This window comes from Anomaloglossus baeobatrachus, chromosome 5 (assembly GCF_048569485.1).
Source record: "Anomaloglossus baeobatrachus isolate aAnoBae1 chromosome 5, aAnoBae1.hap1, whole genome shotgun sequence".
NCBI classification, from domain to species: Eukaryota; Metazoa; Chordata; class Amphibia; order Anura; family Aromobatidae; genus Anomaloglossus; species Anomaloglossus baeobatrachus.
The window spans coordinates 64,538,816-64,565,167 of record NC_134357.1 but is presented as its reverse complement, the minus strand read 5'-3'; the positions used below and the strand labels follow the sequence as shown (position 1 = coordinate 64,565,167).

The 26,352-nt window shown below is 45.1% G+C and overlaps 1 protein-coding gene across 3 annotated transcripts in view; it reads left to right on the top strand.

Annotated features, from left to right (window-relative positions):
* CPEB3 (cytoplasmic polyadenylation element binding protein 3) overlaps window positions 1–26,352 on the top strand; it is a 189,507-nt gene that overhangs the window by 102,072 nt on the left and 61,083 nt on the right. For 2 of the 3 annotated variants that reach the window (XM_075348558.1, XM_075348560.1), the window contains 2 exons: window positions 11,362–11,385; window positions 24,492–24,659. In XM_075348558.1, coding sequence (XP_075204673.1) covers window positions 11,362–11,385; window positions 24,492–24,659 — 192 coding nt within the window. The remainder of the gene's footprint in view (window positions 1–11,361; window positions 11,386–24,491; window positions 24,660–26,352) is intronic. The other variant, XM_075348561.1, reaches the window with a different exon arrangement.

Here is a 26,352-nt window from a genome sequence, read left to right as displayed (position 1 = left end):
CACAGCACCTTGCGGTCAGGTGCAACATGAGGTGGGACTTATTAATACTCTTCCCTATGATGTGATCCTAGGAAGGGATCTGCCCTATTTTTGGACTTTATGGAAGGGACCTCCTAAGTCCCCTCAGATATTGGTCAGTCCGGGACCTGAGCCCTACAATCCTGAATCCGGGACGCCTGCCGTAGGGGTCCCCATGATAGGGACAGGATGTGAACCTGATAGGTCGCCCCTAGAGGTATTGGCAGGAGAGGCTGAGATGGTCGAGCCCATCCCGGAGTTGGAGGCGTCCCCGGATACGTTTGGGACAGCCCAACTCCAGGACCCTACATTAATACATGCCCGGAGTCGGGTGACAGTAGTTGACGGGGTGGCACAGCTGCCTGGTGCCCAGGTAAGATACCCCCATTTCGCTCTTAAGCAGGATTTACTCTACCGGGTAGATGAAATACGGGGCGTAGGGGTAGAGCAGTTGGTGGTGCCCCAGCCGTATCGCCGGCGGGTCCTCGACTTGGCTCATAAACACCTGATGAGTGGTCACCTAGGGGTCAAGAAAACGCAGGAGCGAATATTGCAAAGGTTCTATTGGCCCGGGGTCTTTGGGGAGGTAAAACGGTTCTGCGAAACCTGCCCGGAGTGTCAGCTTACCGCACCCCTGACCCACTTTCGCAGTCCGTTGGTACCGTTACCCATTATAGAAGTCCCTTTTGAACGGATAGGGATGGATCTGGTGGGGCCCCTCGTAAAGTCTGCTCGAGGGCACCAGCATATCCTAGTGATCGTTGACTATGCCACCCGGTATCCAGAGGCGATACCTCTCAGACATACTGCAGCCAAGCTTATAGCTCGGGAGTTGTTTGCTGTGTTCTGCCGGGTGGGGTTGCCCAAGGAGATCCTTACGGATCAGGGGACCCCATTCATGTCTAAAGTGACCAAAGAGCTATGCCGGCTACTCCAGATCAAGCAGTTGCGTACGTCTGTGTATCATCCTCAGACGGATGGTTTAGTGGAACGATTCAATAAAACCCTGAAAACCATGCTCAAAAGGGTGATTTCCAAAGACGGGAAAGACTGGGATATGAAGCTTCCCTATTTGATGTTTGCCATACGAGAGGTGCCACAGGCATCCACGGGGTTTTCGCCTTTTGAATTGTTATACGGGCGACATCCCCGGGGATTGTTGGACCTGGCAAAAGAAACCTGGGAGCAGGAGCCCACCCCCCATAAAAGTGTGATTGAACACATTTTGGGTATGCAGAACCGCATAAGCGCGGTCATGCCAATTGTGAAGGAGCATTTACAGGAGGCTCAGGCCGCGCAAAGCGGCCGCTACAATAGACAAGCCACCGTGCGGACCTTTAATCCCGGGGATCGGGTGTTGGTATTGATTCCCACGGCGGAGAGTAAATTCCTGGCTCAGTGGCAAGGCCCCTACGAGATAAAGGAAAGAGTCGGGGTGGTTAACTATAAAGTATTGCAGCCCGGTAGGCGGAAACCTGAACAAATATACCATGTCAACCTATTAAAACCTTGGCAGGAACGGGAAAACCTGATGGCTGTTTTTTCCCCACCTCCCTCCTCTTCGGGTCGTTCACATCCGGCTCCAGCGACCTCCGGAGGGGACGAACCGGAAGTAAGGATTGGAGAAGCCCTCACCAAGACACAGAGGCGAGAGGCCAGACGGTTGGTTCAGCAGAACCCCGATGTCTTCTCCGAGCTGCCCGGTAGGACCAGTCTGATACGACATGATATTGTCACCGAGCCCCACCTGAAGGTACGCCTGAAGTCATACCGGGTACCGGAGGCTCGACGACAAGCCATATCAGAGGAAGTAAAGTCAATGTTACGCCTGGGGGTCATCGAAAAATCCCGGAGTGAATGGGCTAGTCCGATTGTCCTAATACCAAAACCCGATGGCTCCTTAAGGTTCTGCAATGACTTTAGGAGATTGAACGAAATATCCAAGTTTGATCTCTACCCCATGCCCCGGGTGGATGAGCTGATTGATAGGCTGGGACAGGCGCGATACTTTACCACGCTCGACCTGACCAAGGGGTACTGGCAGGTGCCACTGACGGAGTCCGCCAAGGAGAAAACCGCTTTTGTTACGCCGGAGGGTCTCTTCCACTATGTTGTCTTGCCTTTTGGGTTACATGGCGCTCCGGCCACGTTCCAGAGGTTGATGGACTTAGTGCTGGAACCCCACCAGGCGTATGCTTCAGCGTACCTTGATGACATCATTATTTACAGCTCCGATTGGCAGACCCACTTGGAACAGGTACAAGCGGTGGTGGACGCGCTTCGAACAGCCGGATTGACAGCCAATCCCAAGAAATGTGCGTTGGGACTCACGGAAGCCCGCTACTTGGGCTACGTAATAGGCCAAGGAGTGATTAAGCCCCAAATTAACAAAGTGGAGGCGATCCAGAAGTGGCCTAGACCCCTGACCACGAAGCAGGTTAGGGCCTTCCTGGGTATCGTGGGGTACTACAGGAGGTTTGTAAAAGATTTTGCGGGACTATCAGCCCCCTTGACGGACCTTCTCAAAGGCAAGAAGTCCGTCATGGTGCGCTGGACTCCGCAGGCCGAGGACTCCTTCCGGGCCCTGAAGGAGGTCCTGTGCGGACAGCCCGTTCTTGTAAACCCTGATTTCCGGAAAGAGTTCATAGTACAGACTGACGCCTCGGAGGTCGGCCTGGGGGCAGTGCTGTCTCAGGTGGTTCAGGGGGTGGAACACCCCGTCACCTTCTTAAGTAGGAAGCTCACCCCTCCCGAGCGGAATTATAGCGTAGTGGAGAAGGAGTGTCTGGCGATCAAGTGGGCCTTGGAGTCCCTACGCTATTACCTGCTGGGACGGCAGTTACGCTTGGTGACGGATCACTCTCCACTGGTCTGGATGAGGTCCGCCAAGGAACGGAATGCCCGGGTTACCCGGTGGTTCCTTTCTCTGCAGAACTTCCGGTTTACGGTTGAACACCGGGCCGGTAGGTTGCAGGGCAACGCCGATGCCTTGTCCCGCGGCCCATGTTTGATGGCAGGAGTTCAACCCCGCACGCTTGAACTGAGGGGGGGGGTATGTGAGACTGTGACCGGGGTTATCTATGACGGCCGGTATGTCTCGCCCCGGTTGTGCTCACTCCATGATAATCCACTATAGGGTTAATGCTGTTTTCCCTACAGGCTGAAGGGAGGGATAAATAGATTCAGGAACAAGGGCAGGTGTGCCGGGTGTGAGGGGGTGATCACATCTCCCTGAGTTCTCTGCCGGAAAGGCACATATGTAATATTGTGGACTTTTTCTTTGGAATAAACCGTGTGCTGTGAACCTTGGTGCCTGGATCCCGTGTCTTCTGCAGCGCAGCCGACGACGCTACCTCACAATATATATATATATATACACACATACATATACACATACATATACACATACATATACACATACATATACACATACATATACACATACATATACACATACATATACACATACATATCAGATATATGTGTGTGTATACATATGTATGTATGTTTTAAAATTTAAAAAAAAAAATTAACTGTTCTTCCACAATTGATGGTTTATATAACTTCTACAGTCCGATTGCTTCCACGTAGACCCGCACCACTCACTATAAGGGGTGTTTCTTGTTCTCCATTCCCTCTTGCTGCACAGGGCTCAAGCCTGCATGTTACCGCTCCTAACAAACTCTGTGACTGATGGATACAGCGTGTATACACCCTGTGACCTTTCCCATCAGACCAATTGGCGTGCACTCTGGTTTAAACCAATGTCGACCCGAGCCGGACTTAAGTGCTGGAGTGCCTCCCTCCCATGTTACATTTAGCAATACTGTGAACAAGACCCATGGAGGGTTGAAACGTTAACTCTATTGTTGCGGCATTTTCCCTGCACGCTGATTACCATGTCTGTGACCATTACATGCCTGCACTTTATTACAAAGTATTAAATATCTGCATCCTGCATACCAAAGTGTGGAGAGCTCAGGACCCCATAGATGGGTGATAAATGTCACTTGTGGGATAACCCCCCCCCCCCCCCCTTAACAATTTTTTTTTTTTTCTTTTTTCCTAATATAGCCGTTAAATATTGCTTGTCGGAGTGTTTTAGGTGTTTCTTCCTTTCTTTTTAGTTGTTGTCGTAGAGCATATATTTGTAGGCAGGGAAGAGTTCTCTTCTTTTCTGGTGTTGGCGTATTCGTCAGGCCTTTGAAGTGTTATCGTCGTCGTTCAGTATTGTGCATTTCCCAATTTTCGCTGTCGGCTGCTTTGTGATAAGCCTTAGTTATGGCTTTTTTTATTCTGAAACCCCATAGGACAGCTAGGTTTTGTTCTCATTTTATCTTTGTATAACGTGCCTTTCACAAGACGTCTTTTTGTAAAACCTGCTCTGAAGGAATTCTGTGCAATTTTTCTTCTCCAGACTTGGTCTAAGGCTATGTGCGCACTAGAAATGTGAAGTTTCTCAAGAAAATTTCTTGAGAAACTTCTGCCAGTGAAAGATTTCCGGACCTGCGGAAAAAATCCGCACCAAATCCGCATGCGTTTTTGCCGCGGATTTGCCGCGGATTTGCCGCGAATTTGCCGCGGATTTACCGCGGATTTACCGCAGGTTTGTCCCTGCAAGAAATAATAAAGATAATCCATAGACAGATAGTGGATAGAGGGAAAGATGGATAGATGAATAGATAGATAGATAGAGGGATAGATAGATAGATGAATAGATAGATAGAGGGATAGATAGATAGAGGGATAGATGGATAGATAGATAGAGGGATAGATAGATAGATAGAGGGATAGATAGATAGATGAATAGATAGATAGAGGGATAGATAGATAGAGGGATAGATAGATAGATAGAGGGATAGATAGATAGATAGATAGATAGAGGGATAGATAGATAGATAGATAGAGGGATAGATAGATAGATAGAGGGATAGATAGATAGATGAATAGATAGATAGAGGGATAGATAGATAGAGGGATAGATAGATAGATAGATAGAGGGATAGATAGATAGATAGATAGATAGATAGAGGGATAGATAGATAGATAGAGGGATAGATAGATAGATGAATAGATAGATAGAGGGATAGATAGATAGAGGGATAGATAGATAGATAGATAGAGGGATAGATAGATAGATAGATAGATAGATAGAGGGATAGATAGATAGATAGATGAGAAAAACCTATATAATGTTCCACCTCCCTGCATTTTCTAAGCTGGCACCCTTTAGTGACTTTCATGTGGCACTTAGGCTACTTTCACACCTCCGGTTTTTGCTATGCGGCACAATCCGGCACTTTGCATGAAAATCGCAACCGGTTTTTTTTGCTGCCGGTTGCGATTTTCCTGCATAGACTTTAATTAGTGCCGCATTGTGCCGCATGGCCTTGCGTTCCGTCCGTTTTTTGCCGCATGCGGCAGATTTAGCCGATGCGGCGGCCGGATGGAAAGTTGCCTGGCACGTTTTTTCGTGCGGCAAAAAAAAACCGCATCGCGCCGCATTCGGCCGATGCGGCACATTTTTCAATACATGCCTATGGCGGCCGGATGCGGCGCGATGCGGCAATAACCGCATCCGGCCGCCGCATGCGGTTTTTGCCACTGCGCATGCTCAGTAGCATGCCGCAAGCGGCAAAAACCGGACTGGCCGCAAAGGAAAAACCTATGCAAAGGATGCGGTGTTTTCACCGCATCCGTTGCATAGCTTGCACAGCCGGATTGAGCCGCAGAGCTCAAGCCGGATGTGTGAAAGTAGCCTAAAGGGTGCTTAGCCTTGTATTTAGCCATAAAATAAATAAATAATTAAAAAAAAATGACGTGAGGTCCCCCTATTTTTTGTAGCCAGCTAGGGTAAAGCAGACGGCTGCAGCCTGCAGACCACCGCTGGCAGCTTCACCTTGGCTGATAATCCAAAACAGTGGGCACCCCACGCTGTTATTTTAAATTATATAAATAATTTAAAACAAAAAACGTGGGGTCCCCCCCATATTGGATCACCAGCCAAGGTAAAGCGGACAGCTGGGGTCTGATATTCTCAGACTAGGGAGGTCCACTGTTATTGGACACTCCCCAGCCTAAAAATAGCAGGCCGCAGCCGCCCCAGAAGTGGCGCATCCATTAGACGTGCCAATCCTGGCGCTTTGCCCCAGCTCATCCCGCGCCCTGGTGCGTTGGCAAACGGGGTAATATATGGGGTTGATGCCAGATGTGTAATGTCACCTGGCATCAAGCCCTGGGGTTGGTGAGGTCAGGCGTCTATCAGATACCCGACATCACCAACCCAGTCAGTAATAATTAAAAAATAGACAACAAAAAAAGTTTTATTTGAAAAAACACTCCCCAAAACATTCCCTCTTTAACCAATTTATTGAAAAGAGCACAATCAATTCCACGTCCGGCGTAATCCAATAAGGGGGGGGGGGGGGGCACGGCGATCCATACCATAGTCGCTGTCCCAGTCAATGAAAAACAGAATGTTCCCCATTGGCTGGGAGAGCAATGCAGTGACCTGAGCTAACATCAATAGGTCAGCTCAGGTCACTGCAGGGGATGACGAGCGCTGCCATCAGGAGCATAGATGAGATCATTACCTTCTGTGATCATCTCCTGTACTGCTGACGTCAGCGCTGTCACTGACTTATCGCGAGAGCCCGTGACGTCACCGCTAGTGACAGTCTCGGGCCGCTCGCGAGTCGGCCCTAGACAGCAGTGACAGCGCTGACGTCAGGAGGCAGGAGATCGTCACAGCAGGTAATGATCTCACCTCCTGACAGCAGCGATCGTCATCCCCGCGGCTCCCAGCACTGCAGGGTGTCCGTGTCTGCCTGCGCTGCAGCGTGACAGGCTGCTGACACTGCGGGCAGACACTGACACCCTGCAGTGCAGGCAGCCGCGAGGCCGGAGCAGGACACACACTGCACAGACACCTGGAGGTCGCACGGAAGTGCTTCTGTGCGGCGTCCAGGGAGTGTGACGTGTGTTTCCTCTGCTCCTCTTCCTGGCATAATGACATCGCTTCCTGCAAAACCGCAGGCAGCGATGGGCATTACCGCAGGTAAATCGCGGCTATTCCGGTGGTATACCGCACATCATTGCTACCTGCGGAATACCCCCGGAATACCGCAGGTACCTGCGGAAATTAATGGACATGCACATTTTCTCAAGAAAGTTTCTCGAGAAAATTTTCTCAAGAAATTTTCTTGAGAAAAATCCGCACAGTGCGCACAGCTATTTTTTTTTCTCATTGAATTTCATGGGAAATGTCTGCACAAAGATTGCAGACATTTCTCAAGAAATTTCCGGGGCAAATCCGCGGGTAAATCCGCGGGAAAAACGGTCTAGTGCGCACATAGCCTAATTGTGGGTATCTCTGTGTGTGCGTCATATGCAGCATCTATGGCACGGATTTTAAGGTTTTTCTGTCAATGCTTTAGTTTTTGAATATATATATATTCGGCAAACCTGGCAGCAAAGGCTACTGTACTTATTACATTTGTAGGACAGGCTAAAAGTTACCTTCCCTGTACAGTATAATAATAATAGTCATTTATATAGCGCCATTAATTCCACAGCGCTTTACATACAATGCCAACTCTGTCCCCATTGGGGCCCACAATCTAGGTTCCCTATCAGTATGTGTTTGTATTGTGGGAGGAAACCAGAGAACCCGGAGGAAACCCACACCAACACAGGGAGAACATACAGACTGCTTGCAGATGTTGTCCTTGGTGGGATTTGAACCCAGGACTCCAGCGCTGCAAGCAGGGCCGGCTCCAGGTTTTTGTGGGTCCCGGGCGGAAGAGTCCCGGTGGGCCCCATCCACACGCAGACACAAACATACGTACACATACATATACATATATAAAGACAAACTCACAAAAATACGTATAGAACTGACATCTATACAGTCATATACACTGACATACATAAATACACATCATACATGCATACAGACACACACAACTCTGCTAGATACATACATACAGACACACACAGCTCTGCTGCATACATACACACATGGCTCTGCTGCATACATACACACATGGCTCTGCTGCATACATACACACATAGCTCTGCTGCATACATACACACATAGCTCTGCTACATACATACACACATAGCTCTGCTACATACATACACACATAGCTCTGCTACATACATACACACATAGCTCTGCTGCATACATACACACATAGCTCTGCTGCATACATACACACATAGCTCTGCTGCATACATACACACATAGCTCTGCTGCATACATACACACATAGCTATGCTGCATACATACACATAGCTATGCTGCATACATACACATATAGCTCTGCTACATACATACACACATAGCTCTGCTACATACATACACACACAGCTCTGCTACATACATACACACACAGCTCTGCTACATACATACACACAGCTCTGCTACATACATACACACAGCTCTGCTACATACATACACACAGCTATGCTGCATACATACACACATCGCTCTGCTGCATACATACACACAGCTCTGCTGCATACATACACACATAGCTCTGCTGCATACATACACACATAGCTCTGCTGCATACATACACACATAGCTCTGCTGCATTCATACACACATAGCTGTGCTGCATACATACAGACACACACACGTGGCTCTGAGGGGCCCACACACAGCTCCAGGGGCCAGCACATACAGCACCGGGGGGGCAGGGCATACACCTAAGGGGGAGAAGCCCATACAGCTCACCAGGGCGCATAAATCGGGGGGCGGGGAGGGCACATACCGCTCAGGTCACGGTGGAGATGGGGCCCACACAGCGCCGGAGAGAAGAGCTGTGCTGGGGGTCGCTGGCTGGCACTGCAACTCCTTCATCTGTGGGACTGAGCAGGCCGGTCGGTAGCTCCGCCCACAGATGAAGTTGAAACCAGGAAGTCTGCGCGCCTTAAAGGGACGGCGCTGCAGATTCCTGCCGAGGACTGCGGTCCCCGGAACTCTGCCCGGGGGCAGCAGAACTAAGGCGAGGGGGGCCCCGGCCAAGGAGCACCAAAACTGACGAGGCCGAGTGGGCCCCCCCGGCTCTCCAGGGCCCTGGCATTTGCCCGGGTATGCCGCGTGCTGACGCCGGCCCTGGCTGCAAGACTGCAATGCTAACCACTGAGCCACTGTGCTGTCCTCTACTAGCAAAGTTTTACTACCGATGGCCCACTTTGTGGGCTGCCATAAATTTTTAACAGTGACTATCCCATTTTTTTTGTAGACCAGTACCCAATTTGCACCCCATTTTTTCCACCTTTTTGGTTTGCAATTAGATGCAGCTGCTCCCTCTCATAATGGAGCATTTTGGCAGCAAGAAATGTTCCAGAAGTGCAGATTTAAGGGAAGCTTTCAGATTTTCCAAATTGTGCAAGAATCCGGGAGGTCTTTGTTTTTGTTACAGGAGGCTCACGGAAGTACCGCACATTGGCAAGTATGATCACAGTATACCAACGAGAACGCAATCTAAATTCAAACCCAGGACCCCAGCACTGCAAAACTGTGCTAACCACTGAACCACCGAGCCGCTATAATGTAATATATATTATAATATATACACACATATATAATATATATATTATATGTGTGTATATATTATATTATAGCGGCACGGTGGTTCAGTGTTTAGCACAGTTTTGCAGCACTAGGGTCCTGGGTTTGAATTTAGATTGCGAGCCCCAATGGGGACAGTGATCATGATGTATGCAAAGCGCTGCGGTATCAATGGCACTATATAAAGTATATAAATAAAAATATATTATTCAAAAATGCTACGGAATATGTTAGCACTGTATGAAAATAGAGATATTATATATATATATATATATATATATATATATATATATATATATATATATATATATATATATATATATATATATATATATATATATATATATATATATATATATATATATATATATATATATATATATATATATATATATATATATATATACACATATATATATATATATATATATATATATATATATATATATATATATACACATATATATATATATATATATATATATATATATATATATACACATATATATATATATATATATATATATATATACACATATATATATATATATATATATATATATATATATATACACATATATATATATATATATATATATATATTACATTTTTTTTTTTTTTTTTTAAAAACAATTATGCTTGAGACATTAGAGAACTCACATTTTCCATATTATCATGAATGGAGGCTTAAGGCCTTCACTGTGTTTGCACAGTGATGCTCATCACAATGTTCAATGAGGGGAGCTGTATTGCCGTCCTCTGCACAGTGGGTAAACCAGGAAAATCTCTGAGAAAACACAGCACTAAACTTATATGCTCACTTTGCCCTGACATGGCATGCAACCACAATCAGAAGGTGTGGACATAGCGTAGAAGTAGACAATGGCTTCTATTAGTTGTAAGTGACCCCGCCTATGAGGATCTTCATGCCTCCTCTGCTCTATGAAGGATGAGCACCATATACTGATGCAGTTTGTGTGGAGAGGTTAGCACACGTGTGTAACTCTTTCCTATAATGCTCGTAGGAAGTACGGAACAGCTGTGCAATAAGTGAGGACCCCACCCCCTCCCCTAAATCCTTTTGGAGTTTTATAAACCTTTGGACACCAGTCTACATTAGATCATGTGCTCCTATGACAAGGGATGACAAGAGCACTATTACTGCTCCACATTGTTCTCTTTTCTAGGATATGGCATCCTTTTCATGATTGCTTCTGACCTGTAGGACCACCACCTATTGTGCACAAATTTCAGAGGCAAGGGTGAACATTTCATTAGAACAACCAGGGGCCCAAGAGGTTGGGGGCCTATTTCCACCTCAAAAGCAGGATGAATTTGCATTATGATGAGATGCTGACATATTGGACTGCAAAGGGCCTGTATAATGTTCCTTCACAGGGGCCCTTTTAGGTCTGTGTCCGCCATTGATCAAGGGAACACTCTATTCACAATAATTGTGTTGTCTAAGCAGACCGTGCAAAAGTCTTAAAAATATGATTTTAGGGCATGTTTAAAACTGTGGATATTTCGAATTAACCGGTCTGGGATAGTGCACTCCAGACAACTGGGGCAGCTCAAGAGAAGTTTTTAAAATTGTAGTTGGGGCTGAGATAATAGAGGGTTTCAGTACTTTAATCCTGGCTTAACATGAATTGATCAATGTATAAACATGTAATATCATAAAACCATATCATTCAGGACAACGATGTCCATGTGTGTAATGTGTGTTAATCTTCCAAACTTTTTCCTCTATTTCCATGCAGCCAGGAGCTATGGTCGAAGACGAGGTAAATACACTGACACTTGTCATGGGTGTTCTTAATTACCAAAATCTTAAAACAAAAAAAAATCAACACTATCCAATGAGCTTTTGCATTTTTGTGATTTTTTATTTCCTTTTTCTATATTGACTATGCTTTTGAATGATCAGCAATTTCTCTCATTCAATTAAACTTTTATTTTTAATCTTCTGGGAATGATTTTAGGTCTTGTTGGGTATTTCTGTTATGATTTAACCCCTTTTTGGCAGTGGATTAATTAATTGGGTTTAAGGGGTATTCCAGTTTCAGCAAAAATTATTTTTTAAAAATTGTATAATCTAAATTCTGACCACTTTGAGGTGTGCATGCTCGACCTCCGTTCCATTCAGACTTGTGATCTCTGGGGCGCTAGGGGTCCTGGAGGTCAGACCCCCAACTATTAAGAAGTTATCCCCCTATTCTATTGACTGGGAATAATTTAGTGGAACCTCTTTAAAGACTCACATACACATTAAAGTCAGCAGAACCTTCTGATTTCGGTGAGATTGACCAGCTAATGTGTATGGAGACCTCTTTTCTCTACCCTGGCGCCATCCTGCAAGATTATTAAAACTCTTGAAATGTACAAGTCCAATCATTTTTTCCTTTTATAGTGGGATGTAAGCCTCTGCCTTGTAGCTTCTTACTCCCCTACCCCTCTGAGAACGCCTGACCGCTGAAACTTCATGTGTATGGCGATTGGCAGATGGCAATTTTTTTTAACATACAGGCACATTAAGTTTAAGCATAACAGAAACCGTTTATTCAAGGTCACCGATATTTTCTATGGGAAGGTTATCAGTAGTGATGAGCGAGCACTTCCATGCTCGGGTGCTCGGTACTTGTAACTAGTGATGAGCGGACACTACCATGCTCGGGTGCTCAGTACTCATAACTAGTGATGAGCGGGCACTACCATACTCAGGTGCTCTGGTACTCGTAACTAGTGATGAGTGAGCACTACCATGTTTGGGTGCTCAGTACTTGTAACTAGTGATGAGCGGACACTACCATGCCCGGGTGCTCGGTACTCGTAACTAGTGATGAGCGAGCACTACCATGCTCAGGTGCTCAGTACTACTAACTAGTGATGAGAGGGCACTACCATGCCCGGGTGCTCGGTACTCGTAACTAGTAATGAGCGAGTACTACCATACACAGGTCCTTGGTACTCGTAACTAGTGATGAGCAGGCACCACAATGCTCAGGTGCTCAGTACTCTTCCGGAAAAATGTTCAAGTTCCCCATTGAGTTCCATTCTACACGGTACTTGAGTGGAGCCCGTCCGTGAGTCCGACAGCTCGTTGAGAGTCCCGAGCATAGTGGTGCTCGCTCATCACTAGCCATCAGTAATAAATCAATGGTGATTGTCCAGGATTTTTAGAAAAAATAGCTGTAACATTTATGAGAACACAAGCTTTGAAAAGATGTCTGGGGACCACGTGTCTCTCAAAACTAGTCCAAGGCAGGTCCCTGGCGGCTTTTCACGATATCGCTTCTTATGACTGACCTAGCAATATAATAAACCTAACAATACAAATAAAATCATAAACTAGGAATTTCTAAATGATGGCTTGTGAATAAAGTAGTCCTCGTTTAGCTCATGGATAGCTTTTGGATATTTAAATTCAAGGTAATTTCCTGTTTTGGAAAAGCACTTATCCCCTGACTGCAAAGCTTGTGGTTTACCTACCCTTTCCTGGTCCAGTGCGGAGTCTCCTATGCTGCTCCCTGTTATTGCTTGGAGGGCTGGTGTCAGGTTGACAACACTGCAGCCAATAACTGAGCTTATTGGCTTCTCCTGCGTTGACGGCAAAGTGCTGCCGAGTTCACTGATTGGCTGCAGTGCTGACAACCTGATTTTGGTACTGCAGGCAATAACAGGCATTGGGAGCAGAAACTGTGCTGGACCCAGGGAGTGTAAGTAAGGCACACTTATTTTTTAAAGCTAAATAAAGCTGTAGTTGGGGGACTGGGGTTTAACCGACACAAAATCTTGTGCCCAAATTACTCCTGTGATTTGTACCCTTTAAAGGAGTTGTCTCCTAGACTCCTTTTCAATTTTAAGCAAGGCTGGTGATCCGATAATTCCTGCGCTTCCGTTTTCATAAACTCTCTATAATGGAAGAAGCTGCAGCTTGCTAAGGGTAGATCTAGTATTTTGTGGTGATGGGTTAGATCTTCCAGAAGTGGCCATTAAGGCTATGTTCACACAGTGAATTTTAAGATGCGGCATTTTTGGCCCTAAAAAAAACGCACCTGCGGAAAAACGCATGCATTTTGATGCGTTTTTACCGCGTTTTGCCCAATGCGTTTTTTAAATCAAATAGATTAACTGGAAGGGCTCAAACACTAAAAAAAAAAACGCAAAAAGAATTGACACACTGCATCTTCAATGATGCAGACAAAAAAAAGATGGCCAGTGTGGACAGCAAAATAGAAATCTCATAGACTTTGCTGGGAGAAGGAAATACATGCATTTTTGTGCATCTTTGTGACCTCAAAAATGCACCAAAAACGCGCTAAAGGATGCTCTGTGTGAATATAGCCTAACTGGTATCCTCTCTGGATCATAAAAGGGACACCGAACGAAGGACCACCTCCATGTTATTAATATACCCCAATAGCGGATTTAGTGAGACAGCCATGTAGAAAAAAAAAAACAAACTAGTTATCAAACGGCTAAGCAAGTGTATATATATTATTTATATATATATATATATATATATATATATATATATATATATATATATATATATATATATATATATATATATATATATATATATATATATATAATATAATATTTTTTATTATTACGGCTCAGTGGTTAGCACTGCAGCCTTGCAGCGCTGGGGTCCTGGGTTCAAATCCCACCAAGGACAACATCTACAAGGAGTTTGTATGTTCTCCCCGTGTTTGTGTGGGTTTCCTCCGGGTTCTCCGGTTTCCTCCCACACGCCAAAAACATACAGATAGGGACTTTAGATTGGCACCACTGTCCCCATTGGGGCTCACAATGTATCTAAAGCGCTGTGGAATTAATAGCGCTATAAAAATGAATAAAATGTATTATTATTATTATTATTATTATTATTATTATTATTATTATTATTATTATTGCTATCTATAGCCAGAGAAGGGTGCTGGCTTACTCATCCGGCCCCTTCACACACTGAACTAGTGACATGCCAATATGGAAAAGTTAATGCTTGGGATGGATCCCCCTGAAAGATGGACACTCGGCAAACACTTTTGGGGCCGTTTTGTTATTCCTCCATTGTCGGCGCTGTATTACCCCGGCAGTCTTAGGCTGGTTTCACACTACGTTTATTTAACATGCGTCCATAACGTTTTTTTAGCGGAAAAACGGATCCAGTGCAAATGCGTTTTCACTTCAATGCATTTGCAATGGACTCGCGTCCACCTGCGTTCGCATGCGTTTGTGTGCGTTAGACACAGGATCCGTACTTTTGCGTTATTTTAACATGTTTCAAAAACGCTACTTGTAGCGTTTTTTACCTTTGTCAAAATAACGCATCTCACAGAATCCTTCACATTGCGCCGCGAGCTGCAATGCATTTCAATGAGCGCTGGATCCTGCCTAGCAGAATGCGTTGAGTTGCGTTGTAACAGGATCCTGCTTTTGTACTGAGCATGCCCAGAACCAGTCTCGCGTGATCAGTCCCTCTCTCTCTGTCTCTCCCCCTCCCTCTCCCCCACCTGAGAGCTGCGGACACTCAAGGTAAATATCGGGTAACCACTTATCTTAGTTACCCGATGTTTACGTTAGTTACGTGTGCAGGGAGCCCGGCTCCTAGCAGCTGCAGACGCTCGTAACCAAAGTAAATATCGGGTATCCAAGCAAGTATACCCGATGTTTACCTTGGTTACGAGCCTCGCAGCTGTTAGATGCCGGCTCCCAGTCTGGCACGTTCAGTTCCCATCACTCCCGATCACATGACTCCAATGCCCGCCCCTAAACATCCAGTGACAGGATCCTGCAAAGTAACACATGCGTTGCAAAACGTTCAGGACGCATGTTAAAAAGACGTAGTGTGAAAGCAGCCTTACAGTATAAATGTCATGTGACCGCTGTAGCCGATCAGCGACTGCTAATCGTCTGCAGCCTTCACTCTTCCGTCACAGTTGAAGGAATACTTTCTTGACCAACTACATTTTCCTTTCTTTGTCCTTTGCATTTCCGCAGCTTGATGTCGCTGTATAAGGTTTTGTTTTAGGAGGAGCTATCCTATTTTTTAATTTAGTTTTGCTGCAGTGTTTTTTGGCACATCTACATTACTGAAATTACTCTGTGATCCCGGATCCTGCAATGTCAGTATGTGCAGGGCTGACTATTCAAATCGGGAAACGTTCCGATGTGACTGCTGTCAATCAATATAAAAGGAGGTGCAGGGGATTGTAATAGCAGGGTGGGTGCACTGACCTCTTTTCCATGTCAAGGACGGACAGAAGACCTCCTCATGTATATTTGTAATAAAAAAATAATGTAAAACAAAATTAATTAATTGTGCACTAGCTACAATATAATACTGTATATTCGCTCCATTGCATCGCCGCCATGACTGAAAGCTGTCGGCTTATGGGAAGAAATTAATGTATTTTCTGCCAATACCTAGGAATAACTGATGTGGCTTCCGTGAGACAAAATCTGAGGATACCTCGTTTTTGTGTGCCCCCATGGAGTTCGGCAACGTGGACAGGATGGCCACCTGTGGCGAGGGCTGTACTTGAATTCCTGTTATTTTAACATGAGCCCTAAACACTGCGTCCCAAATAGGTTTTATTTTGTCACACTCCCTCCAAATATGGGACATTTTCCCCTTTTCGGTTTCACAGAGCCAGCATGCATCCGCTACCATGGGGAATAACTTGTGAATTTTAGTTGGGCAAAGGTACCACGGGGCCAGAATTTTGTAATTTTGCTCCTGAGCGTATCCTGCCACTGACCTTTTATGAGTGAAGAGGAAGGCTTTTTCTTTATACTCTTCTGAGAAAGTGGCACCCAACTCCTGCTCCCACACCTGAACACAATCGGGATCGGGGGGTCAGGCTGTCGATTTTAGGTGTCTGTAAATAAGCGAGATCAAGTGAGGAGGTGGTGGGTTTCTAATAAATAAACCTTCAAACGGGGTGGGTAATACTGGAAAGGAGTGCTAGCCCCCCCCCCACCCTCCACCCCTCCAGAAAGGACCTCAGCTGTCCATTTTGCAGCTAGCATAGTCTCATGGGGGGTCCATAGCCTAAAGCTCATCCAGAGAAAGGATATGTGCACCCTTTAATAGGTGCCCCACCCTAAGGTCTGAACTTTTATGCCACCGTAGAAATCTCTCCCCCTTGCACCTGGTGGAAACTCAGGATTGAGGAACATATGAGTGAGAGGACTAAAGGGTCTAGCATTTCTTTCCTTTTCAAACTGTCCCTCAGCGTTAATGTTGCCTTCACCAGAATTCCTGAGGGCGCTATTTTGTATCTTTTTTTTTTTATTATTACCAATCTAAGGAAGATTTTTTTAAGGGGAATTGGGGACCAGTTCTGCTCCAAACCCACCCACTGTTTTGCATCTATCTGACAGTGCCAGTCGAACAGTCTATCACCGAGTCCTGGTGATAAAGGAGGAGGTTTGCCCCCCGCCCCTTCCTCCTCTTTGTGTCTAGAAAGGATTTGAAGTTTAATTCTTGGCTTAAAGTCCCGTCACACACAACGAGATCGCTAATGAGATCGTTGCGGCGTCACCGTTTCTGTGACGTAGTAACGATCTTGCCAGCGATCTCGTTGTGTGACGCCTACCAGCGATCAGGCCCCTGCTGTGAGATCGCTAGTCGTTGCCGAAGGGTCCGGACCATTTTCTTCAAAGGTGATGTCCTGCTGGGCAGGACGCATCGCTGTGTTTGACACCTAACAATGACCTCCTATACAGGTCGCTCATCGTTATACAGGTCGCTCATCGTTACTGCATCGTTGGTAAGGCCTGACTGTGTGACATCTCACCAGCGACCTCCCAGCGACTTACCAGCGATCCTTATCAGGTTGCATCGTTTTCGGGATCGCTGGTAAGTCGTTAAATGTGACTGGGGCTTTAGCCTGCTTCCACACAAAATCTAATCAGTGCAGACCTCAGGGTTTTGAAGAAATTGGCCGGTGGAAAGAGGGGGACTGCCTGATAAACGTATAAGAATCTGGGGAGAATGTACCTTTTTTAAGTGTTGATTCACCAGAGTCTTCTTATCAGAAGTATTACAATCTCTAAGGCTATGTGCGCACGTGTGCGTAATTCATGCAGTTACGGTGCGCTTTGTAGCGCAGCGTAACTGCATTCGTCCTGAGTCCCCTGCACAATCTATGGAGATTGTGCAGGGGCCGTGCGCACGTGGCATATTAGAACGAAGCGCTTCGGCTGCTGCCCGAATCGCTGCGTTCTAAGGCTATGTCTCCACGGTAGAATGTACCTGCGGATTTTTCTGCCTGAAAATCCGCGACTTTCGCGGCAAATCCGCACCCGCGGATTTGCCGCGGATTTTGATGCGGATTTTTTTTTTCCCCCCCCATTCTATACCCAAAATCCGCACCAAATCTGCACCAAACAATTGACATGCTGCAGATTTTTCCGGATCAAAATCCGTGGCAAATCCGCAGCGGAAAAATCCGCAGCATGGACACAGCATTTCCAAAATGCCATGGAAATGGCTTGGAAGTGCCGCTGCTGCAGATTTTCGGGAAATCCGCGGCAAAATCCGCGCAAAATCCGCAGCGTGGGCACATAGCCTAAGAAGTGACATGTCACTTCTTCCGTGCGCTTTGCCAGCAGCCCCTGCTCTGTCTATGGCAGGAGCTGCAGGCAGAGCGCACGTTCTCGCCGGCACCATGCGCTTCAGAACGCAGCCTTTCAGCTGCGCTCTGAAGCGCACCTTTTCGGTGCGGTGCAGAGCGCACACGTGCGCACATAGCCTAAGAGTTTTATCCAGGAGTGTCTGATAGTTTAGTGTGTACAGGTTGCAAAGGTCAGATGGGATATGAATTCCTAGATACTTGATTGACTGCGCCTGTCACTTAAATGGGGAGTGGTTTTGGAATCTCTGAACTTCCGTTGCTGATGGGGAGATGTTCAGAGCTTCCGTTTTGTTGGAATTAACCTTTAACCTTTAAAATTACTAAGATCCCCGTAATGCTCAAATTCAGTCATGACATGCCAATATGGAAAAGTTAATGCTTGGGATGGATCCCCCTGAAAGATGGACACTCGGCAAACACTTTTGGGGCCGTTTTGTTATTCCTCCATTGTCGGCGCTGTATTACCCCGGCAGTCTTAGGCTGGTTTCACACTACGTTTATTTAACATGCGTCCATAACGTTTTTTTAGCGGAAAAACGGATCCAGTGCAAATGCGTTTTCACTTCAATGCATTTGCAATGGACTCGCGTCCACCTGCGTTCGCATGCGTTTGTGTGCGTTAGACACAGGATCCGTACTTTTGCGTTATTTTAACATGTTTCAAAAACGCTACTTGTAGCGTTTTTTACCTTTGTCAAAATAACGCATCTCACAGAATCCTTCACATTGCGCCGCGAGCTGCAATGCATTTCAATGAGCGCTGGATCCTGCCTAGCAGAATGCGTTGAGTTGCGTTGTAACAGGATCCTGCTTTTGTACTGAGCATGCCCAGAACCAGTCTCGCGTGATCAGTCCCTCTCTCTCTGTCTCTCCCCCTCCCTCTCCCCCACCTGAGAGCTGCGGACACTCAAGGTAAATATCGGGTAACCACTTATCTTAGTTACCCGATGTTTACGTTAGTTACGTGTGCAGGGAGCCCGGCTCCTAGCAGCTGCAGACGCTCGTAACCAAAGTAAATATCGGGTATCCAAGCAAGTATACCCGATGTTTACCTTGGTTACGAGCCTCGCAGCTGTTAGATGCCGGCTCCCAGTCTGGCACGTTCAGTTCCCATCACTCCCGATCACATGACTCCAATGCCCGCCCCTAAACATCCAGTGACAGGATCCTGCAAAGTAACACATGCGTTGCAAAACGTTCAGGACGCATGTTAAAAAGACGTAGTGTGAAAGCAGCCTTACAGTATAAATGTCATGTGACCGCTGTAGCCGATCAGCGACTGCTAATCGTCTGCAGCCTTCACTCTTCCGTCACAGTTGAAGGAATACTTTCTTGACCAACTACATTTTCCTTTCTTGGTCCTTTGCATTTCCGCAGCTTGATGTCGCTGTATAAGGTTTTGTTTTAGGAGGAGCTATCCTATTTTTTAATTTAGTTTTGCTGCAGTGTTTTTTGGCACATCTACATTACTGAAATTACTCTGTGATCCCGGATCCTGCAATGTCAGTATGTGCAGGGCTGACTATTCAAATCGGGAAACGTTCCGATGTGACTGCTGTCAATCAATATAAAAGGAGGTGCAGAGGATTGTAATAGCAGGGTGGGTGCACTGACCTCTTTTCCATGTCAAGGACGGACAGAAGACCTCCTCATGTATATTTGTAATAAAAAAATAATGTAAAACAAAATTAATTAATTGTGCACTAGCTACAATATAATACTGTATATTCGCTCCATTGCATCGCCGCCATGACTGAAAGCTGTCGGCTTATGGGAAGAAATTAATGTATTTTCTGCCAATACCTAGGAATAACTGATGTGGCTTCCGTGAGACAAAATCTGAGGATACCTCGTTTTTGTGTGCCCCCAGGGAGTTCGGCAACGTGGACAGGATGGCCACCTGTGGCGAGGGCTGTACTTGAATTCCTGTTATTTTAACATGAGCCCTAAACACTGCGTCCCAAATAGGTTTTATTTTGTCACACTCCCTCCAAATATGGGACATTTTCCCCTTTTCGGTTTCACAGAGCCAGCATGCATCCGCTACCATGGGGAATAACTTGTGAATTTTAGTTGGGCAAAGGTACCACGGGGCCAGAATTTTGTAATTTTGCTCCTGAGCGTATCCTGCCACTGACCTTTTATGAGTGAAGAGGAAGGCTTTTTCTTTATACTCTTCTGAGAAAGTGGCACCCAACTCCTGCTCCCACACCTGAACACAATCGGGATCGGGGGGTCAGGCTGTCGATTTTAGGTGTCTGTAAATAAGCGAGATCAAGTGAGGAGGTGGTGGGTTTCAAATAAATAAACCTTCAAACGGGGTGGGTAATACTGGAAAGGAGTGCTAGCCCCCCCCCCCCACCCTCCACCCCTCCAGAAAGGACCTCAGCTGTCCATTTTGCAGCTAGCATAGTCTCATGGGGGGTCCATAGCCTAAAGCTCATCCAGAGAAAGGATATGTGCACCCTTTAATAGGTGCCCCACCCTAAGGTCTGAACTTTTATGCCACCGTAGAAATCTCTCACCCTTGCACCTGGTGGAAACTCAGGATTGAGGAACATATGAGTGAGAGGACTAAAGGGTCTAGCATTTCTTTCCTTTTCAAACTGTCCCTCAGCGTTAATGTTGCCTTCACCAGAATTCCTGAGGGCGCTATTTTGTATCTTTTTTTTTTTTTATTATTACCAATCTAAGGAAGATTTTTTTAAGGGGAATTGGGGACCAGTTCTGCTCCAAACCCACCCACTGTTTTGCATCTATCTGACAGTGCCAGTCGAACAGTCTATCACCGAGTCCTGGTGATAAAGGAGGAGGTTTGCCCCCCGCCCCTTCCTCCTCTTTGTGTCTAGAAAGGATTTGAAGTTTAATTCTTGGCTTAAAGTCCCGTCACACACAACGAGATCGCTAATGAGATCGTTGCGGCGTCACCGTTTCTGTGACGCAGTAACGATCTTGCCAGCGATCTCGTTATGTGTGACGCCTACCAGCGATCAGGCCCCTGCTGTGAGATCGCTAGTCGTTGCCGAAGGGTCCGGACCATTTTCTTCAAAGGTGATGTCCTGCTGGGCAGGACGCATCGCTGTGTTTGACACCTAACAATGACCTCCTATACAGGTCGCTCATCGTTATACAGGTCGCTCATCGTTACTGCATCGTTGGTAAGGCCTGACTGTGTGACATCTCACCAGCGACTTACCAGCGATCCTTATCAGGTTGCATCGTTTTCGGGATCGCTGGTAAGTCGTTAAATGTGACTGGGGCTTTAGCCTGCTTCCACACAAAATCTAATCAGTGCAGACCTCAGGGTTTTGAAGAAATTGGCCGGTGGAAAGAGGGGGACTGCCTGATAAACGTATAAGAATCTGGGGAGAATGTACCTTTTTAAGTGTTGATTCACCAGAGTCTTCTTATCAGAAGTATTACAATCTCTAAGGCTATGTGCGCACGTGTGCGTAATTCATGCAGTTACGGTGCGCTTTGTAGCGCAGCGTAACTGCATTCGTCCTGAGTCCCCTGCACAATCTATGGAGATTGTGCAGGGGCCGTGCGCACGTGGCATATTAGAACGAAGCGCTTCGGCTGCTGCCCGAATCGCTGCGTTCTAAGGCTATGTCTCCACGGTAGAATGTACCTGCGGATTTTTCTGCCTGAAAATCCGCGACTTTCGCGGCAAATCCGCACCCGCGGATTTGCCGCGGATTTTGATGCGGATTTTTTTTTCCCCCCCCCATTCTATACCCAAAATCCGCACCAAATCTGCACCAAACAATTGACATGCTGCAGATTTTTCCGGATCAAAATCCGTGGCAAATCCGCAGCGGAAAAATCCGCAGCATGGACACAGCATTTCCAAAATGCCATGGAAATGGCTTGGAAGTGCCGCTGCTGCAGATTTTCGGGAAATCCGCGGCAAAATCCGCGCAAAATCCGCAGCGTGGGCACATAGCCTAAGAAGTGACATGTCACTTCTTCCGTGCGCTTTGCCAGCAGCCCCTGCTCTGTCTATGGCAGGAGCTGCAGGCAGAGCGCACGTTCTCGCCGGCACCATGCGCTTCAGAACGCAGCCTTTCAGCTGCGCTCTGAAGCGCACCTTTTCGGTGCGGTGCAGAGCGCACACGTGCGCACATAGCCTAAGAGTTTTATCCAGGAGTGTCTGGTAGTTTAGTGTGTACAGGTTGCAAAGGTCAGATGGGATATGAATTCCTAGATACTTGATTGACTGCGCCTGTCACTTAAATGGGGAGTGGTTTTGGAATCTCTGAACTTCCGTTGCTGATGGGGAGATGTTCAGAGCTTCAGTTTTGTTGGAATTAACCTTTAACCTTTAAAATTACTAAGATCCCCGTAATGCTCAAATTCAGTCATAAGGGAGGGGAAGGTAATATAAGGCTATAGAGTAGTAAATCGTCCGCATAGAGGGCCGCCTAGAGCGTTAGAGTTAATATGGAAATGAAAGTGTAGATCTGAAGCTTCTGTCACTCCAGCTCTATTCCCCGCCCATCACTGCCTCCTGCAGCTTGACTGCCAACTCCTTTGTTTGACTTAACATGGCATAAAGGCAGTCCAAGCAGGAGGAGGTGGGGAATAGAGCTGGAGTGACATAGGTTTCAAATCTATAAATAGCTCTTTAGCTTCATTTGAATTATTTGAATTATAATGCTGATTCTCAGTAGCATAGGAGTGGACTGCCCATGTAGAGGTATTGCTGGACTGATCTTTGAAAGGGCTACATGTGCATATAATAGTTTTGGGTTGAAAGCCCTGCTGGCTGACAGATTTACTGTTAAATGGCAATGTGTCATAAGAAGATGACCTATTTGTATGTTTTATATATTTTCATTTTCTATATCCCTGTAAATAAAAATCAGAAATTGTGCAATTATCACACTGGCCACCAGGGATAACACTTGACATACTTAGTATTCTGTACAGAAGTTTGTTTTTTTTTTGTAATCACAGACAGGATTACAATGAGGGGTAAAACCTCTATATACTGTAGATAATGGGAGCCAACATTTTGTGATGTCAGTTCTTCACCCCTACCTCAAATTAATATTTCTACACTTCTGGGTTGCGTTATAGATCCTCAGTGCTTCTTTAGTTTGCACACTGCCTGGCAGGACCTGTGCACTCTGGTCATATCACCCTGATGACATCATCACAGATCCTTCTGCACTTCTATGTTGCTGCCTGCTTATGATTGGTTAGCATCATACAGGAGGCAGAAGTACACGCCCCCTCCCCCCCCCCCCCCCCCGTGAAAAACTATCTGATAACTTTAATTCGGTCCAACTGGGTGTTAAGGTGACAAATATTTGATTGCTAATATCTCTGCAACAGAGAGACAAACTTAGAAAATAAAGGGGGTTTTTTTGTTTTTGTTTTTTTTATTTTTTTTCTCTGGCCACTATTACATCGTGTCCAATTAAACAGAAAAAATTGGGGCAAGTTCCTGTTTAAATGCAGAATAAGTGTTTCTATACTGTAAAAAAATATATTAAACACTAAATCTGCTCCAAAAACAGCTCAAATATAGGGAGAAAATAATTAAAAAGAACACCATACAAATCAAATAATCAGAAAATATTATTGCATATTAAGGTGCTGAACATCAGTAGGAAAAAATGCCGCATTTTATGCTACATGTGAACATAGCCTTAACGTATTTTCATCCCAGTATTGATGCTAGTAATCTATTTTTACAGAATATTAGTATTTTATGAGAATAATAAACTTTAATCATGCAGTTTTGTGACCAAAAGCTCAAAGCTGCAAGTGACTAATATTAGGGGTACGTTACTTTTAATAATATACAAATAAGCTGCTGCAGAACCTCTTTTTGAAGAGTGTGGCTGGGGCGACACAGGATGTGCAGCCAAAGATCGCGGTTTGCCGATGCTACACTGATGAGGCAATTGCAGAATTGGTTAGTGGCTGCCTGATTTGTACTGGATGAGATGAGCAATGGCTACACAGCGCCGCTTATCTCTGTATAGTTGTCCATTGGAAACTTCATGTCTGACATGTCTACAAACGATAGAGATCACATTTCCCACTGGCATGTAGGACAATAGCATACGTACAATGGCTTGTCTTCTTGGGGTAGATAATTATTTAATTCCCTGCAATTATAAATGGCAATAATCTAAAATTAAAAAATAAATTGTACTGTAATTTTTTTTATAATATATATATTTTTCAATACCACTAAATCCTACTTTTTTTTTTTTTGTACTTTTTAGGTCGATCTTCCCTTTTCCCCTTTGAAGATGGGTTCCTCACCGATGGTCACAATGACCAGTCCTTGTCCTCCGGCTTGAGTTCTCCCACACACTGTCAGAACGGCGAACGGGTTGAGCGCTACTCTCGTAAGGTGTTTGTTGGTGGGTTGCCTCCAGACATTGATGAAGGTACTTTTCATTGTCAGATGATGTGAGCCACTCCTTTCATGTGTACAATATACAACAGTAACTAAAGAACAACATATATGGCCAGAGCAACCAGATCAAATCACTCAAAATGAATAAAATATATCAAATTTGTATTGGGATATATATAAAAACGCACATAGCAAACAATAGAGTAGAGGTCACAAGGAGTAGGAAACCTGAATGAAAACAACATATAGTGCAAGTCACATGAAATTAACAAGTGACTGAATCAATATATCAGGACTCCTCCCTTTATAAAGCATTTCTCGAAACACGCGTTGGGCTGCGTGTGGGGTCTTCCTTACGGGTGAGTTGTGTACTATGTGATCGCATTAGGCGATGATTATATGGATTTCTTGTATCTGATATATTGCATTGATTATTTGCATTGATATATTCATCCAGTCACTTAATTTCATGTGACCTGCACTATATGTTGTTTTCATTCACCACTGTCATTTGGATGAATTCAGAAGCGATTGTAAAAATAAGCAACTGAATATTAAAAAATTTTTCTCCGCTCTCGAGAAGTGAAGGATTTTTTAATCTTGCGGTTCACTGCTTATTTCCTAGGTTACCGTCCACTTCTGCTGTCTATGAACGGTGGCCTGTTTCCTAGGGAAGGAGCGTTATTTTTCACACAGATTTTAGGTGCTGCATGTGCGCCAATATAAATTTGAAAAAAAAATTTAAAAAAATCTTCGTACAAACTGAAACAGATTAATCAGTAAGTTGCATCTTGACGATTTCCAGGGTAGAAAATTGACTGGAAAAAATATGTAAAAATGGCTTAAAAAGCGATAAGATGTAGCAACATTGTGACATCTTAAGTCTCCGCTCCTGACATGTCTGATTTACTTAATGTTCCTATTCTCTGTGAATGAATAATTCTGGAGCATCATGTTTTATCTCTCCAGATTATGTTGTTCTTAAGTTTTTCCTCCTAAAAATCTATAAAGAAATTGTCAATTGGATATTATTCCCTACACAAAGTTGTGTTGCTACGCAGGCGGCGCTGATGGGACAGTGTCATTTGAAAGCCATTCCCCAGTCAGTTTATTCCTAAATATTCAGGAGGAATAACAGGGGAACAACAGGTAAAGCTGAACGGTAGCAACTATGACCCAGAATTGTTATATTTTGGAGAATGCAGGTATTCCCACTTGCCCATTTTCCAACTGCTCTTCTCTGAATTTATAAAGCCAGACCTGTCAATCAAAGAGGGGGTGGGGATCGAGGGAAAGTGCACTTAAAATTTTGCTCCACCATGATGCACCGAGTGCCTGTACTTGGTTTGAACAGTCATTTTGTGCTGGCAGTCCCTTTTAAGGAAGCAAACACGTCTAGAAGGGTCCTCTGTAAGGCCGAGTTCACATGTCCAGTAATCATACAGGTCCTGCAGAGATACGTTGGCAAAGAAGTTCTGCAAGCACAACCTTTTGTCCATTGTTAAATAACTGATGTCTGCCAGATCCGTTTATTAACATGGGAGCTTATGGAGAACGGATCCAATAACAGATCACTATTTAGTCACCCATTATTCTTTGTAACAGATCCGTTTTTTTCTTTTAGAATGTGTTTCAAATGGAAGATAAATAACAATCCGTTAACGGATCAGTTCTCCTTAGACGACTCCATGTTAAAATAAATAAATAAAAATGGATCCAGCAGA